Source organism: Molothrus aeneus, chromosome 19 (genome assembly GCF_037042795.1).
Source record: "Molothrus aeneus isolate 106 chromosome 19, BPBGC_Maene_1.0, whole genome shotgun sequence".
Lineage (NCBI taxonomy): Eukaryota > Metazoa > Chordata > Aves > Passeriformes > Icteridae > Molothrus > Molothrus aeneus.
The window spans coordinates 11,177,057-11,192,970 of NC_089664.1; the positions used below are offsets into that span (position 1 = coordinate 11,177,057).

General features: G+C 48.0%; 1 protein-coding gene across 5 annotated transcripts in view; it reads left to right on the forward strand.

Annotated features, from left to right (window-relative positions):
• The window catches only part of MVB12B (multivesicular body subunit 12B), a 57,675-nt gene that overhangs the window by 12,898 nt on the left and 28,863 nt on the right, over positions 1–15,914 (forward strand). For all 5 annotated transcript variants that reach the window (XM_066562835.1, XM_066562833.1, XM_066562831.1 and 2 more), the window contains 3 exons: positions 1,657–1,753; positions 4,536–4,665; positions 4,949–5,071. In XM_066562835.1, coding sequence (XP_066418932.1) covers positions 1,657–1,753; positions 4,536–4,665; positions 4,949–5,071 — 350 coding nt within the window. The remainder of the gene's footprint in view (positions 1–1,656; positions 1,754–4,535; positions 4,666–4,948; positions 5,072–15,914) is intronic.

A 15,914-nucleotide genomic window follows, 5' to 3' on the forward strand; every position in this document is an offset into this window, starting at 1 on the left:
GAGGAAAGGAGGTGGGAGGCTTCTCTCCCTCTGATGTGTTGCTCTTTGGGTTGGGAGTTTTACCATTCAGGGGTTCCTTTTGTGTTTGTCAAAACGCTGGGAACTCTTTTCTCCTAAAGAACAATGTTGTAGTTAGTAGAGTTAATGCAGCTCAGGCATCTAGGTTAGAGCAGAGTCAGTCTGCAGTGCCTGTTTAGCAGAATCATCCTTCTCAGCAGTTTATAGCATCTGACATTGCTGTGTCAGAGTGTGGGGAGGCCCTGGATGGTGGCTCTCACAGCTTTGTCCCCTTTTCTGCTGTGCACCTGGCAGAGCTGACTCCTGGGGTTCCAGCAGCTGATGAGCTCCTTGGAGACACCTCTCTACCTGTCTGCTGCTGATTGAACAGGGGTTGGTGGTTCAGCAGAAAGTTGCCGCTGATGTAACACAGACAGCTTAAATAAATAAAACATGAAAGATGAATCAGCAGCAACTGCTTCGTCTGCTGTTTGCTGTGCCAGGACCATGTTAAGTGACACATTCAGGCTTGGCAGCATGCAGCATAGCTTGCTCCAAGATGCCCTGGACACGATGGGCATGTGGGGGCTCATGGCTTTGGCCCCCTCACGTGAGCAGAGATGTGTGCCACACTTGTGTCTGGTGGGACAGGGCTGCAGGTCTGCCTACCCTTCTGGTCAGGAGCTGACCATAGAATGCAGGACCTCCCAAAAATGAACTCGCTCCTGACCTCCCCTTATTTCAGAGCCTGCAAATTTAAGTGTTTTGTAAGAATTTCAGTGAAATAATCAGTACAGTTTTGTCTGAAAAATTCTTACCAGATAAAAACTAAAGGAGGTACTTTGCAACCCGTAACAGTAAAACTCAATGACACAGTTGGATAACTTGGAATTAAATTTTAATTGTGCCCTGTTGTGTTTATAAAGGCTGTGCAGTACCTGAAATTTGTTCTTTCATATGTGACCCCAGATTATTGGCAGCAGTGCTGGTTTTATCACAAACCGCAAAGAAAATCTGGTCTCTAAACCATTGTGGAGGCTGTCACTCTGAATTGGGCTCTGAGCTCTTCAAGCCTTGATTAATAGGACAAGGCATGAGTTCAGAATTCATATGGACTCTAAATGAAGTTTGTTGTTCCAAATGGCCTGTTCTTCTGGAGTGCGCTGCATTTGGAGCTAGAACCCTGTCTATTCAGTACTAATTAGCTAATGCATGTAATAACTTTGGCTCTGTGTGCATAAGCCATCATCCTGTAATGCTTTTCGCTGTTACTGTCATGGAAATGTCAAGTTGCTCTTGTAAATGTAGAGTGTGTAAGAACTGAGGCGACCTGCTCAGTGGATGGCTTGGTGAAAGTAGCACTTCAAGCTGCTGTGCCTACAAAAGGAAGGATTTGGCTGTGCTTCCAAAGATCTGGAAGTATGGCAGTGGATGAGGTGTTAGAATTTTGAATGCTGAAAGTTGTCTGGTATTTCCTAGTCAGTCATTGTTTGGTTCCTGCCAAGAGGACACGTGCAAGGGTTGCCTTGGTGTGTTCCTACCATTTCTAAAGCTGTGGTCAGATACAATGAAGGCATCTCAGGCTTCAGCAGGTGGGAAGATCTGGGGTTTAATTTGGTGACATTGTCATAATCAACTGTTTCTTTTCTCTCTCCAAAGAGTCATTTAGGCAACGTCTTGGTGGACATGAAGCTCATTGATATCAAGGACACTTTACCTGTAGGCTTCATGCCCATCCAGGAGACCATTGATACACGTAAGTTGACACCTCTTCCTCAGTGCCACTCTGCCAGTGCTTGTGTGGTCAGGCAGAGGAGAGCTGTGTCCCAGGCAGAGGGATGCTCCCAGCACTTCTGCTCTCTGGGGTGGCAAGTGCACATTTAGGGGCAGCTCTGGGCTGCACTAAAACAGCCTTTGGTTTTCTTGTCCTCCTCAGGCTGTTTAATGGGGCTGCCTGTCTGTCCTCACTCACCTGCTAGAGTCCCATGTCTCTGGGGCAGGAAGGCAGAGTTTCTTTTTTCAGTTTTGAAGAGTGGACTGGGCCGAGCAGGAGCAGAGCTGCTGTGTCGGTGTTCAGAAATGCTCTGAAAGGAAGGGGGTGTGGGTTTGTGCCCTCTCACTGTACATCTCCTGCTCTGGGAGAACAAGGGCTCCTGTCCTGCCAGCAAGTGCTGAGGGGTGTCAGGTATGTTTGTGCTGGCTGACACAAGGCACAAGTGCAGTGTCCAGGGGGAATATCATCCTCATTTCTGCAAGGCAGAATTGCTTCACTGCAACATGGAAGTGAGCAGTTCCCAAACAGTGTGCTCAGCTCCCCTGGGACTCGTGCCAGCAGCAGCTGGAGCCACGTCTGGTGGCAGCCTGTGCTGTGCAGCAGGCACCGAGGGCACTGGGCTGGCAGGGGACAAGCCCCACGGGAGTAGAGCATGAGAGGATGGCAGGAGTGGTGCTGGTGCCCGGTGTGCAGCTGCTTGCCACAGGAGGGCTGGTCCCAGTGCATGTCAGTGATGGAATCCAGCCCAGGAGGGAGCAGGAAGGGGTTACATAACCTGCTTTACAGGGAATCATTCATCTGGGGCTGCAGCTCATGAGGATGGTTTTTCAGTCACTGTGGTCTGGTTCTGATTGGAACCTGTGGCCTGGAAGTGAAAGACTCTGAAGATTATTCTCCCAGGTCTCTGCTTCTGGAAAATTCTTGGGCATGTGTGGTATGAGGTAGAATTGTTGGTTTATCCTGCTGCCCCCTGGGAGTGCTGAACCTTACTGTGTGCTGCTTCAACTTCTGTGAAAGTCCTGGTGGAAAGGTGGAAGGGGGCTTTGTCATTAATTTGAAATGCATTGGGTTGTGACTGTGACAGTCTTTAAAGCAGAGGCACTGCCTGTACTAAGGAAGTGGTGTGAAAGAGAACACAGACAGAAGCAAGTAGTCAGCTTTGGACCTGCAGAGAAAGTCGAATAAGAGGCACTGATTTTGTTCAGAGTTAGATTTATGGTTACAGGTGTCTCTGTGCTCCTCTCAAAATGGCAGCTGACTTGCAGTTAATACATTTAATACACTACTCCTTCGTAGGTCTTGAGCAGATTTTCAGGAAGCCCTAAATCCTAGACTCCTAAAATGAGTTTTAGGCACTTCAAACAGAAGCTCTGCTTTTTCAAAGCAGGGGAAGACTGGACTTCAGGGACGCAGGTATTTACCATCTCTAAAAACACCCCTGTAACTGCAAGCTGCATGCACAGATGCTCTATTGGCACACCTCACACTGTAAGCTTATTTGTGCTAGTGCAGCAGCACATTTCAGAGGCTGGAATGGATTGCTATTTCCCAAGGTGTGGATTACAAAACAGGAGGAGCCTAAGGAGACAAGGCTGCTTGCCATCTGCTGAAGTGACAGCATATTTTAAGTTGGGAGATATTTGTTCACATTAAGATGAAGGGTTTTTATTTTGCAGGCACTTGTTTGTAGTTGCTGTTTTTTTCCAGATTTTCATTCAGCGTCTGCTCTTTAGATTTTCAGTATATCAGTCCTGCTTTCCAAGTGCCTGCATCCAAACAGGAACCTCACCTTGCTCACCCTGAGACTCCTTAGGGTGAGATGGAGCATTGTTTTCCAAGCACTGCAGATCTGTGTCTGTGTGCCAGTGCCAGCTGTGGTCACAGACAGTGCCAGCTCGGGCTGTGGATTGTGTGGATTGTGGATTGGTAAACAGCCTGAAGAGCTGTGAATTCATTACACAGATAAGCCTTAACTCTGATGGGCTTGAGTTTTTCATGATGGATAACATGGAAACAATTGCTCTGTGACACGTAGCAGAAAGGGCTGTGCAGTGCATTCATCCACCCTCAGAGCACAGGTCAGAGCAGCACAGCTGCCTCGTGGGAGGTTCTGGCACTTAGTGCTTTGTGAATCTGGTTTGTCCTTGCAAAGAACCAGGGCAAACATGTGGGAGTATCATTTCTGTGCCTGCTGACTTGATCGGGAGATGTCACTAACACTTGGGATATGTGAGATTTGGACAGACAGCTCTTACACTCAACCTCTCTGCACGGCAGGCTCTGCCTGCTCCTCCTCGCAGTGGGGTGGAAGTGGCTGGTTGGAAGCACGTAGCAGAATGAACTGACTGGTTGTATCAGAAGCTTCCAGGTACATTCCTAGAGGCAGTGCTTGTGGGAGGAATGTTTAGATATGGCTGTCCAGGCCAGTGAGGCAAACATTACCTGGGAAAGAACAAGGGAGTGTGAGAGGCATGCGGAACTGGCAGAGTCACCTGCTGTTCTGTGCTGTGGGGCAGCACCAGGCACACGTGGGAGCTGATCTCTGCAGCAGGCAGGAGGAGATCTGGTTATTACAGTGCCAAGAGCACATCTGATAGAACATTCCCCTCTGAATGGCACTGCACTGACTGGTTTGTTGACATATGTCTGTTCTTTGGCACCAGTTCTGCCATAATTGCCTGCCTAATACCTGGAGAGACTATAAATAACATTTATACTCTAATCTTGCATAAAACCCACCCTGTATCCTGGGTTATTTCTGCAGAAGAAGTGGCTTTCAGAAAGAAGAGGCTGTGCATTAAATTCATCCCTCGAGATTCTACAGAGGCAGCGATCTGTGATATCCGAATCCTGGGGAGGTCCAAGCAAGCCCCTCCTCAGTACACGTTCATAGGGTAAGTGCCCCTCACTCCAAAGCTGTTGTCAGGAATGCAGTTATACCAAAGCAAGGGCCTTGTGCTCCTTTAATTACCAAGTAGTAGCGTGTAAGAGGTGAAGCTTATCATTAGAAAAGTCCAAGTAAGTACAAGTGTTACTGAATTTGATGTAGGAGTTAACTCACCCCTCCTTTATTTTAATTACCCTTGTTCTCACTGACCAAGGTGTTGGTGAAACACGTCAGTGCCTGGTGCTGGTGCGTGCGTGCAGCATCAGCACGGGGCTGTGTTGGTTTCCCAGGGAGCTGAACAGCATGGGTATCTGGTATCGGATGGGCAGAGTGCCGCGCAACCACGACTCCGCACAGCCTGCGGCTCCTCCCGCCCAAGCGCCGGCTTCCACGCCCGCTCCCAACCTGCCAAGGTAGGTCTTCTGCATTCCAGCTCCTTCTGCTTGATGCTGCATGTCTTGTGGTTACTCACCTTGCCTGGGAAACCAAGACCAGGGTGCTGCATCGGCATGGAATGATTGTGTCACAATCTGATAAGGGAATGTGCTGTTTGTTGAAGTATTTGCCTGTTGTTGTGTAAAGAAAAATGGGTGAAGAAGCCAGAAGAAAGGAAATGCCTGCTAAGGAAGGGAAGCAGCAAACTGTACCTTTCCTTTGCTTTAAACTATGCAGGATGTTGTGGCTTCCAACACATACAAGTTGAAAGGGTGAGCCAGAGCTGCAGCCAGGCTGATTGTTCTCCTTAACCAGAGGGAGGGAGAAGTGTCTCTACAGACTTCAGAAGGGAAACAGGTTTTGCTCATCTCCAGGATCAGTCTGTTCATGGTTTGAAGTACTGGTTCTTGATTTTTTATTTTCTTGAACCCAGTTGCTGAGCTCCAGTTATGCAGCTGTCCTGAGCATGCACAGCAGCCTGCTCATCCTGTGGTGACTGATGGGAGCAGCACTGCTGGGCAGTGTGCCTGTCCAGGCTGTTCTCCCTGTGTTACAGGCAATATTTCTGTGTGTGTATCAAGAGATGTGCTAGTGTGCAGACTTCCATATACCAGTAGTGCTGTACTGACAGCTTACTTGCTGGATTTCTCTGGACAAAGAGGTGTTGTTAAGCAGCAAACCAGCCCAGACAGTGACGAAACTGAGAACTTTGCACTCCTGACATTCACTCCAAAAGTACAGCACCCAGTGTGAATTGTGCTCCTGCTGCTGAGGCTCATAGACTGGGCCAGGCTGTTGCCAGGGGACAGCACACTCTCCTTGGGTCCCTTTGTGCTTTTGCCTATTATGTGTACATGCATTTTTGTAGGCATTTTCTACACTGCAGATACCTTTACAATATTACAGTAACTACTGAGTGCTGGAATTTCGAAGGAGACAGCAGAGAGGAGTTCCGAGGCCCAGTTTGTGTACAAAGGTCATTATATCACATGGGTGGAAATTGCTTGTGTCCTTTAGAGTCTTGATTTACAGGTCATTTCAAAGGTACACTTTTAAACTGCTGCAATGTGTTCCCCAGAAAGCTCTCAGGTACCTCCTTAAGGCAGGTGTGTACATTTGAGCCTTCACCCATGACCCAGACTGAAATCCACGGTGCTGTGGTGGCTCTTTGAGCTCTCCAAAGCATTTGGGTGTTTTTTTCACTGAGAGTTTTGCTTGGTAAGCTGCCATGCCCTGGCACAGCGCTTGCTGTCGTGTGCTGTCAGGTGTGCTGCAGGCAGACATGCTGTCATGCTTCTCAGAGATGAGGCAAAAGAGATGAAAAGCCAGCAGTTTTCTGGGGATTCCAGCCTGTCCCACTAGGACTGGAGATGTTACTGTGAAGCTCTGCTGGACATAAGCTAGATGCCAGCCCAGGCCATGGGAGATCAGAGAGAAAGATGTCTTGATTTTAGAGCACAGATCTTCATTTTCTTTCTGCAAGAAGTTCTGTCTGGGCAAATTTCCACAATAAAGAAAAAAAAAGTTACCATAGCAAGAGAATGTCAATGGCAGTGCTTAATCACTGAATGTGGAAGGGTCACTTTATAGCTGACCAGGGAAGGCTGCAGAGCAGTGTCAGAGCTGTTGGGAACAGGGCCAAAATTAGAGCTCAAAGCATCAGTGACAGTCTGAAAAGAAGTGTTTACAAGGCTTATATATTTTATAACCTCTTGTTGTGCAGTTTATGGTTTACAATGGCTGCAAGGAAATTGGATCAGTTTTGTTTTACTTGCCAAATAAAGCAAATGTCAAAATAGTCAATATAAAATGTATTCTAATTTGGCTGAGTTAAACCAGCCAGTATGCAGTGGAATAATTGAATGTTACATTAATGCCTTGTAGTAAAACCCACCTGTCTGTAGCCAGCTCCACTCTCACACCCCATGGGTGATTTACAGGTAACTTTTACACCACCAGCCTGATCATTCAAAGCATCTTTCATGTCTGTTTTTTTACTTTGGTTATTTATTATCCAATATATTTTTTAAGAAATAGAAATGTATATAAAGGTGCATCCTGCAAATATTTAATTATTACAGGGAACACAGACAACTTGAAGGCCTTTTCTAACACTGTCAGCAATGTGGTGAGTTACTCAACACGGTGTTTGTGCAAGATTGTAGTCACAAGTGGTCTCTTATTTTCATGTCACCGTAGAGAGAGGAGATTACACTGGCAGTCAGTTTGCTATTTTATTCCATGTGGATGTATCCAGTGGGTTGTTCTGAAGCTGCCTCAGGAGTGAGGAAGGATTGATGAGCAGTGCTGCGTGGAGCACTGTGGGGAGTCTGCTGTTGGGCTGGTCAGGTGTCTCAGCTGCTCTCTTCAGTTGTGGCTGCATTTAGAATAATTCTGAATCAAGAGGGGGCTTCAGAACAATTGCTAACGCTGGATATAAACTAACCCCTATGTACAATTAAACCTAAAATGGCAGGACTTTTTTCTGTGGATATATTTTTTCTGCACTGGCCCCTCTGCTCTGTGGTATAAGGTGCTGATGGCAGTGGATAGTGGCCATCTCAGAGTTGTCATGTATCAGAGGTGTGAGCTCCACAGGTTGGTGCACATCAGCAGTGCTGCTTCTGCATGTCACAGGCTCATGGCTCACAGTCAGGGCTGCACAAGGGGAGGCTTTGTTTGATAGTTGTTCTTGCCTTCATATGGTATTTTTCAGCCATTTCTTCTCCTTCATGTTTTCTTCTACAGGCATCTGGCTTAGTGGCCTCCAACAGCAGCCCTGGCAGTCCCGGTGAGGGTGGCATGCTGTGCCATGGAGCATGGCCATGCCATTGTGCAGGTCACCAAGCTGCTTCACTGTCCTTTCTCTCCAGCTCTTGAACAGCTTCTTGGCACTAATGGCAGTCTGAGGAAATGCTCTTGCAGGTTCCCATCCTGTGCTGAAGGATGGCTTTTGTAGGCTTGAGTTCTGTGAGGGAGCTTGATGCAACTTCCCTCGGTGCCTCTGCTCTGTGCACGAGGCTTGTGCTGCATGGCAGCGTCGTTTTGGGGAGGAGGGAGTATTCCTCCCCCAAAGGAGGTGATGGTTACAGGTGACTCACCTGACCTTTGGCACACTCTTGCTTCACCCAGCCTGCGCATCCACGATTGCCAGACCCCAGCAGGGTCTCAGGGCTCAGCTCTGCCACGCCTCACTCTGTTGGATTTGTGGGGAGCGTTCTCCTCTTGGAGTCTGGTTCCAGTGTTTTGGGAGCAAGTCCCTGACTGCTGTGAGTATGCACAGAGCCATCTGCCTTGCAGCTGCCTGTGTGGTGGCCCCATCCCTGCTGTGGTGCTCCATGAGCCCGGCTGGCTTCTGTGGCTTGGGAGCACGTTCAGAATCCCTCCTCAAGGTGCAGCAGGAGCCTGTGCCACTGTCACTCAAGCGGCCCGCTCACAGTTTGTCAGCTGCAAGCAAGATGTCAGTCAGTGCTGTCGAACTGTGTTTTACAGTGACAGGCATAATTGCACTTAACTTTTTGTGTGGATGTTATCAATCTGTGACGGATACTTTGGGGAAAGGAGCACTCTGATTGCAGATGATGTGTCATGGGCATTTAATCTTCCTCTTGGAGAGACCGGATTCAGTCACAACTTTCACTTGTTGATGTGAGGTTTTGGAAACGTAGATTTGCACTGACCCTGGAATCGTTCAGTCATTTGGTTTGCGAGGCTGTCTCTGGAAGGTTCATGATTTACCTGGAGAGGGAAGATCTGGCTGCAGTCCGCTTGCATTCCTTTGATGTGTCAGTGCAGCAGTCGGTGTGCAGGTTCAGAAGGGCAGAGTTCTCCAGCTGCCTTCCCAGGATGTGTGGCAGCAAGTGCTCTGTACCCCCTGGCTGGTCCCACAGCAGCTCCTGCGTGGCCACAGGGCCCCGTGCTGGCCGGTCCTGGGGAGGTGCTGGTCCCTGTGTGCCCCAGCCTGGCCTGATGGCTGGGACAGAGCAGAGTGTGCTCCTGTCCCTGTCCCCGTGTGCCCCATCCCAGCCTGATGGCCAGGACAGCGCCCGTCCCTGTCCCTGTCCCTGTCCCTGTCCCTGTCCCTGTCCGTGCTGGGCCCGGGCCCTGCAGAGCGGCTGTGCCAGACCCAGGGCCAGCCTGTGGCTGCTGTGCTGGGGCTCTGGCCTGGCCTGTGCAGCTGTAACCCAACAGAAACAGATCGTTTTTGCTGCAGCTCAGCCCTGGCAGCTGTGGGTCCCTGCCTCCCTCCGTGCTCGGAGCAGGTCAGTGTGAGCTACCAAGTGCCCAGGGCTCCGAGCACTGCACCAGGGAAGGGCAGCTCTGGCTTTGGTACACGGATAGCAATTGCTCTGCCTCAACACCTGGAATAAGAGCAAGATGTCTGAGTTTTCCTTCTGAGCTCCCAGTTAGTTACCTTTTCACTAGTTAAGCTGGCCCCTCCTTAGGAAAAGGAAACAATTTGTTCCTGTTCTCTGCTCCCAGTGGAGTTTCATGTTGAGGAATGTAGGAATTTCTTTGCTAGGCAGAGAAGTCTGATTTTTCAAATTGATTTATTATCAGGGTTTGAAATTGGTGGTGTAAGCTTGGGAAGGGATCAGTCTGTGGCTTTCTGCTGCAGGCTGATGATGTGCAATCGAGGCAGGTCATAAACCAACACCAACAAGCCAGTGTGGAGACCCAAGCTGGGGCTGGGATGCACCAGCCTGACTCTGCAGTGTGGTAATGAAGGGAGGCCTTCTGCCTTTCCTATTTTTTAAGTAGCTACCCTATTATTTAGAAATAGCTATAATAATTTATTTGAGTCATTTAAAATAGATTTTTATGAAGCATCTGTAAGGGAAAAGGTTCCAGGGCTTCAGTGCTGTTCTGCTCTGTTGTAGAAAAAGGCCAAATCCTGAGAAAGCTGCCATTGCACAGGGGCAGCCACTGCTGGTGGTGTGAGGGCCAGAATGCCTCCACAGAGCAGTGGGGGTCTGCCTTAAATCCCTTCCTTAAAACCACCTTCTGACTTGCAACTAATTGTAAAATCATTTGCGTTGGAAAATACCTATAAGATCAAGTAAAAAAAAGTAGTTATTCATTATTATATTTTGAAAATATTATGTGGCTTGAATGCTCAAATCACTTGTGTCACAGTGCAATATTCCTAGTTTTTAAATGACATACTTACCAGAAGCCAAGGATGTCATAAGGGCTGAAGTCACATCTCGGCAGCGATGGATTGAAAATGCCGTGAGACTCAGTCAGTTGGAGCCTGGAGGGAGTGTTTCCATGGATCCTCCATGGTGAGGGTGGTAAGGAACAAAATGTAAGGATGAAATGCCCATGATGTGCATAGGCTGTGCAGATCTGAACATGATGGTTTGGGTGGGTCATGGGGGCTGGCACGTGTTTCTCCAGAGTCTGGTTCCCATAAAGGATTTGTTATGAAACAGCACTGACCGTGTGGCTTGCGTCCAGCTCAGCTGGATGAAGATGTGCAAAAATTGGTCACAGTCCAGTATGTTTTAGTGGTAGAAAATGATGATTAGGAAAAAATGTTTAAGCAGTACGGTTGGTTTCCAGGCACAGGAGTCCCTTGCAGCAGCTGAGAAGAAAAGCCATGAACTGTAATTAGAAGGAGCCTGATGTATTTGGCCGATTTTGAGAATGCATTGAAAAATTTGTGGAGTGCTCTGAGTGAAGAGGCTTCAATCTTAGAGTCATTTTTCTTTATAGAGAGCCCTCTTCCTGCTATAGCAGTATTTCTGGAGGCATGTTTTCTTTGGGGCATAGCATAGGGCTGTTAAGTCCAGACCGGAGGTATCCATTTGGAGAAGCTGTGCTCTGGGTTGTTAAATAAGCCCTGCAGGGAAACTGAGCTTTTTTCCCCTAAAACTTGTGTGTTGTCTGCTATTTAATATGATCTCTGCCACTGCTGATTTGTAATCTGTGCTTTCACCCTGAAATGCATGTGGTTGTGTTCAGATATTTCCTTTAAATCAATCACTTTCACCATTTTCCAAAACACTTCTTGAGTTTATTGCTTTTAGTAAAGTGTTTGGACTGTCATTATTTATTACTGGCAAAGTGCTGACAATGTGCTCTTCCCAAATGAGTCTTTATGTGGAATATTTGTTTAACAGGTTTTGCAGAGGAGGCGTGGATGTCCCTGCGGGCTGGGCTGTGCCTGCAGCCCTGCAGGGCAGAGGGGTCTGCCTGGGCAGCCCCCACCGTCCCCAGCAAGGGGCTCGTCCTGAGCGGGGCTCTGCATCTGGCCTGGGAGCCTGGGCTGTGCTGATTAATTGGGCAGAATTTAAAATCCTAACCCAGGAAGCTTACACCATGTGTAATTTATCTTTCTGGAGTATTTCTGCTGTTTGGCAATTTTTCCCTACTGCTTCATTATCTGAAAACTCCTGACTCTGGAGAGCAGCTCGTGAAGGATGTGGAAGCCGCGCGCTTGCCGCCGCAGCCTCCCGAGACACGGCGCTGCTCAGCTGAGACAGCCACTTCATAAGCACTTCATGCTTGCACTGCCAGGTCTCAGCTCTTTGATGCAGCCCCTGCCTGTAAGGATTTAATGGGCTGCAGCTCAGACTTCCAAGCAGCGTAAATTAAACTTGTTGGGGTTTTTTCTATTGTTTGGCAGCTGCTCTGTCCTAGTTCCTCAAGTCCTCTGATCTGAATTAATCCCCATGTAGAGGAAGCTGCAGGAGCTTCATTCTGCGTTAGTTAGGCCTTTCATTTTGGGCTGCTGGTGTGAGCAGACCACGTGCCCCGGTGAGCATCACTGCTGGAGAGGGGGCTCAGCACCGTGTCCCGTGGGGTGCAGGCACCTGGGGAGGGGCTGCCAGAGGCACCCGCTGGGCCCCCCTCCCTTGTGCAGCTGGGAAAGCTGAGCGGGGACATCTGAATGTGGAAAGAATCGCTCACTCTCTTTTTCATTCTCTCCTGCCATTGGGCTTTTATAAAATCTGAATCTGGCACCCCAGTTCTCATTGACTCTTAGGAAACGGGATATTTTAGTAGCTTGGAATGAGATGAAATGCTTGCAAAGCCCATATGTTGCTTGTTTTAGGGAAAAGGTCAGGAAGGTTTTAAAAAGTATTTAAATATTTGGTTTACACGATTAGAATAGATTGTCTGGAATGAAGTCCATTACCTGAGGTGATTCTTGCCTCGCAGTTTAGGTTTTCATTGCAGTTCTTTGGAGTATGAGGTAGGTGTTCTGGCATCTCAGTGCCCCAGCACAGTCAAAGTTAAGGGCTGTGAAGAAATGCTGTAGCTGGGACGTTGCCACTGCTGGAACCACGGGTACCACAGGAGATGCCTCCTGCTAGAGGGGGCCATTGCCAAGGCCCCTGGTGCCAGTTCATAGAACCCCAGCAGCTTCCTTCTCAGAAATGTGCCTCCAGTCTCCATAAGCAAAGCTTCCATGTTGGATTGCATTTCTTGAGAGCTGCAGCCTGATATTAAGTCATTTTAGCTGTGTTTTCAGCTTTCTACAGCTTGAAATTTAATTGTTCCATTCTCCGTTTTTCATGAGGAATGATCTTTGCTTGATCATTGTTTATGGAAAGTAAGGTTGTTTTTCTGGGTTTTTTGGGTTTTTTTTTTTGAAAGGTATTCCCATGAAGTCTTGCAGCACCGTTCTGAAGGTTGTTGTGAAAAAATCAAACTTTGCTGCCTGATGGTTCAGATGCTGCTCTGTCTGTCGCACTTGTACCACCCAGTCTGTCACTGCTGGGTCCAAAGCCCAACTTACCATTGGGCTTTTGCTGTACATTGTTGATATTTTTATATGAATTATGAAGCATCCTTTGATATCTGGCACTTCCCCTTGTGATCCTCTGTTCTGTTTTATGAGTACTTGCCCCCTCACTTCAAAAGCAGTTCATCACCTTCCTGCAGACAGTTCTTAATAACAGGTTTGGAACTGTCAGGCATTCCTGGGCCTGTTTTATGTGAGTTTCTCTCCAAAAATGTTCAAAAAATGGCCATAATGTGCACAGACCTCAAATCCCCTTAGACTGCATGTGAGGGATCTCCTCATCACATGCTGACTTGTTCTGTGGATTTGCTGAATAAAAGAGCAATTGAAGTGAAGAGGGTGATTAAACTTGCTCTAAATTGTCTTGAAATTATCGTATGCTGGGGAGAAATCCGTTTGGTATTGGAGCAGTGCTGGAGCAGCAGGGCTTGACTCCAGCTGTGCAGGGCAAGGCTGGAGCCCTGGGCCTGGCCTTGGCAGGGCCGGCCGCGCTCCCGCTACACCAAACTGCCTCACTGCTCATCTTCGGGAGGAGCAAAGCTGCTGCGGGTCACCCTTCAGCAGGCCGGTAATTGGCATGGGGACAGTCTTTGTGAGTTGCCATTCCTTAACATCAGAGATCCGCTAAAGTACTAATAATTACTGTTAATATCTTTCAGTGGAAACTTTCAGAGTAAACGAGCGCTGGTTGAGGCAGCATTTAACGGCCGCTGCTGGCATGATCGGAATGCAAATAAGTGTTATTAGCCTAATGATTTTGCTGTCACCACGGTGTGCAGCAGTAGTGCTGTGAATATGTCATGCAGTACCCATGAATTTGGAAAGTGTGTCAAAACACAACTTCAATTAGTTTGCTCTAATTACGACTCTAGAGAGTTCATAAGTATATCACTCCTCATTAAAAGAGATTTTCTTATATGGATTAATACAGCACATAAAGGGGTGTTTGAGTGATTGGAGGCAGGGCTGTGCAGAGGAGGTGCCCACGGGGTGCTGGAGGTACAGCAGGTCTGGAGCAGCACTGGGGTCCAGCCCCATCCCAGGAGCTCCTGGTGCAGGGCCAGGGCTGGGAAACCTCCCAGGCAGGAGCAAGTGACTGTGCCAGGTCAGCTGTGGGCAGCAAGAGCCTGGTAGATGGTTCTGGACAGGCTCTTCAATTAAAAATAACCAAACCTGCAACAAGCCCCAGACTAAAAAAGCCCTGGAAGGAACCACAGTTGATGCTGAAATAGAGATACAGCCCAAAAGCTTTGCCCTGGTAAAGGTCAAGGAGCACAAGCGGTCAGAAGCACAAGCCTGTGCCAGCCTGGCCTCTCCAGAGAGGCCCTTTGGGATGCTGGGTGTCTGTTCCCCTTCCCCAGGATATTTGTAGTCCATTTTACATGTCACACTGCCTGATCATATTCCAGCTTTGCAGAACAGAAAGAGACTGTTGTGCTCACAGGTGTGCAGTTGGGTAAGGGTTAAAGTAGTAATTGTTTAAATCTTTTAGGCTTTCCTCCCAGCTCTGTGATAATTTGATGAAGAACTTCACCCTAATTAAATATTCAAATTAGGAATAAGTGTCAATATGGCTTCCTGGTGCCTGGAATGATGATTAATTGTATTCAAAACTCTAGTGGCCGCTGTAATCTAAACCAAACCGTTGTTCTTGATTATTTGTGCAACACATTTACCATGTTTTTGTTTTAAAATTTAAACTAGTAATTGATTTGCCATATGCCACAGAACTGCACATACTTTCACGATATGTGTTTAGGAACTTGGGGACTTCGTAATTGGGATTTTCTTGCTTTTCAATGGCAGCCTCTTTTTTTTTGTCTTCTACAATGCAAAATGATTTGGCTCTCACAACACATAAGGAAAATGCATTATGCAATCAAGTTGGTAGGTATAAGCTATATTGATCCTGGCCAAAGTTTACATTAATTTAAAATAAATTAGGCTTTGTTTCCCATTCCTCCCTGCAATGTCATCTTTTATAAAAAGAAAGAGAGAAGGGGAAAGCTGATTTCCATCCAGCAGTCACTGCCCTGTCTTGTGCAGCTAATGTTCTTTTTGGAGACATCTCTGTGGCTGTCTGAGGCAGTAGAGTAATGGAATGCCCACTTGTCCTACCTCGGGGATAGCAAATGGCCCCGGAGCAGGCAGGCAGGCCGTCATTTCCAGGCAGCCTCGTTGCACCACAGTCAGACCCCGGTGCCAGAGCGCCCCCGAGGGTGGGTCTGCAGGTGTGGGCCTGCACGTCCCCTCTGCCACCCCTGGAGCAGCAGGATCCCCGTGGAGCTGGGCAGCAGGGCTGGCCTGGTGCTGCTGTGCGCTCAGTGCCTCGTGGGGCAGTGATCCATCCTCACGGCGCCCCTGGCACGTGCCCACCCTGCAGGGTCAGCCTCTCCTGCAGCACAAGGTGGCACAAACTTCTAAAAAATACTCGCCTTAGAAATGCGCTTTTTAGGTTGATCTGGTTTATTTACCTCCAGAACTATTTCTGCTGACAAGAAAGCAGTTCTCCATAGAGGGCAGAGAAACTCAGTCTTTCTATGGGCTGCCTTTGGTGCCTTGGAAAATATTTTTGAATACTTCTATTAAAAATCAAACGAGAAGCCTGTCATGCCCACAGGCAGTGGTCTCCTGTTTTAAAGTGTGTTCATAACAAACATGCCTCTGCTCCAGAGATTCTCATGTGGATTGTGTTTTAAACTGCAAACTGATAGCCAAATTCAAATATATTTTCACACCATCTTTTTTTGGTTAAAAATAGCTTTGGAAAGTACAAGCAAACTCAGACTGATGCTTGCTTTTTCTTATTTTATCTGTACTGTTCACCATCATCTGCATCAAGGGCTAAAAATACATTGTTCTTCCCAAAACATGTCCTGTTTTTGAAGGCAGATAGCTTCCAGATGGCTCGTGGGGTAGATACAATCTGCTGGCGGAGGACATGGGTTTGGTGCACTGCTGGAGAATGCACGGGGCCCTGTCTCACACGGGGGGACACAAGGGCTGCCTGGCTCTGCTGGCAGGAGGGCAGTGCTCAGTGTCTGCCCGGTTCAGGAGCTCTCACTCAG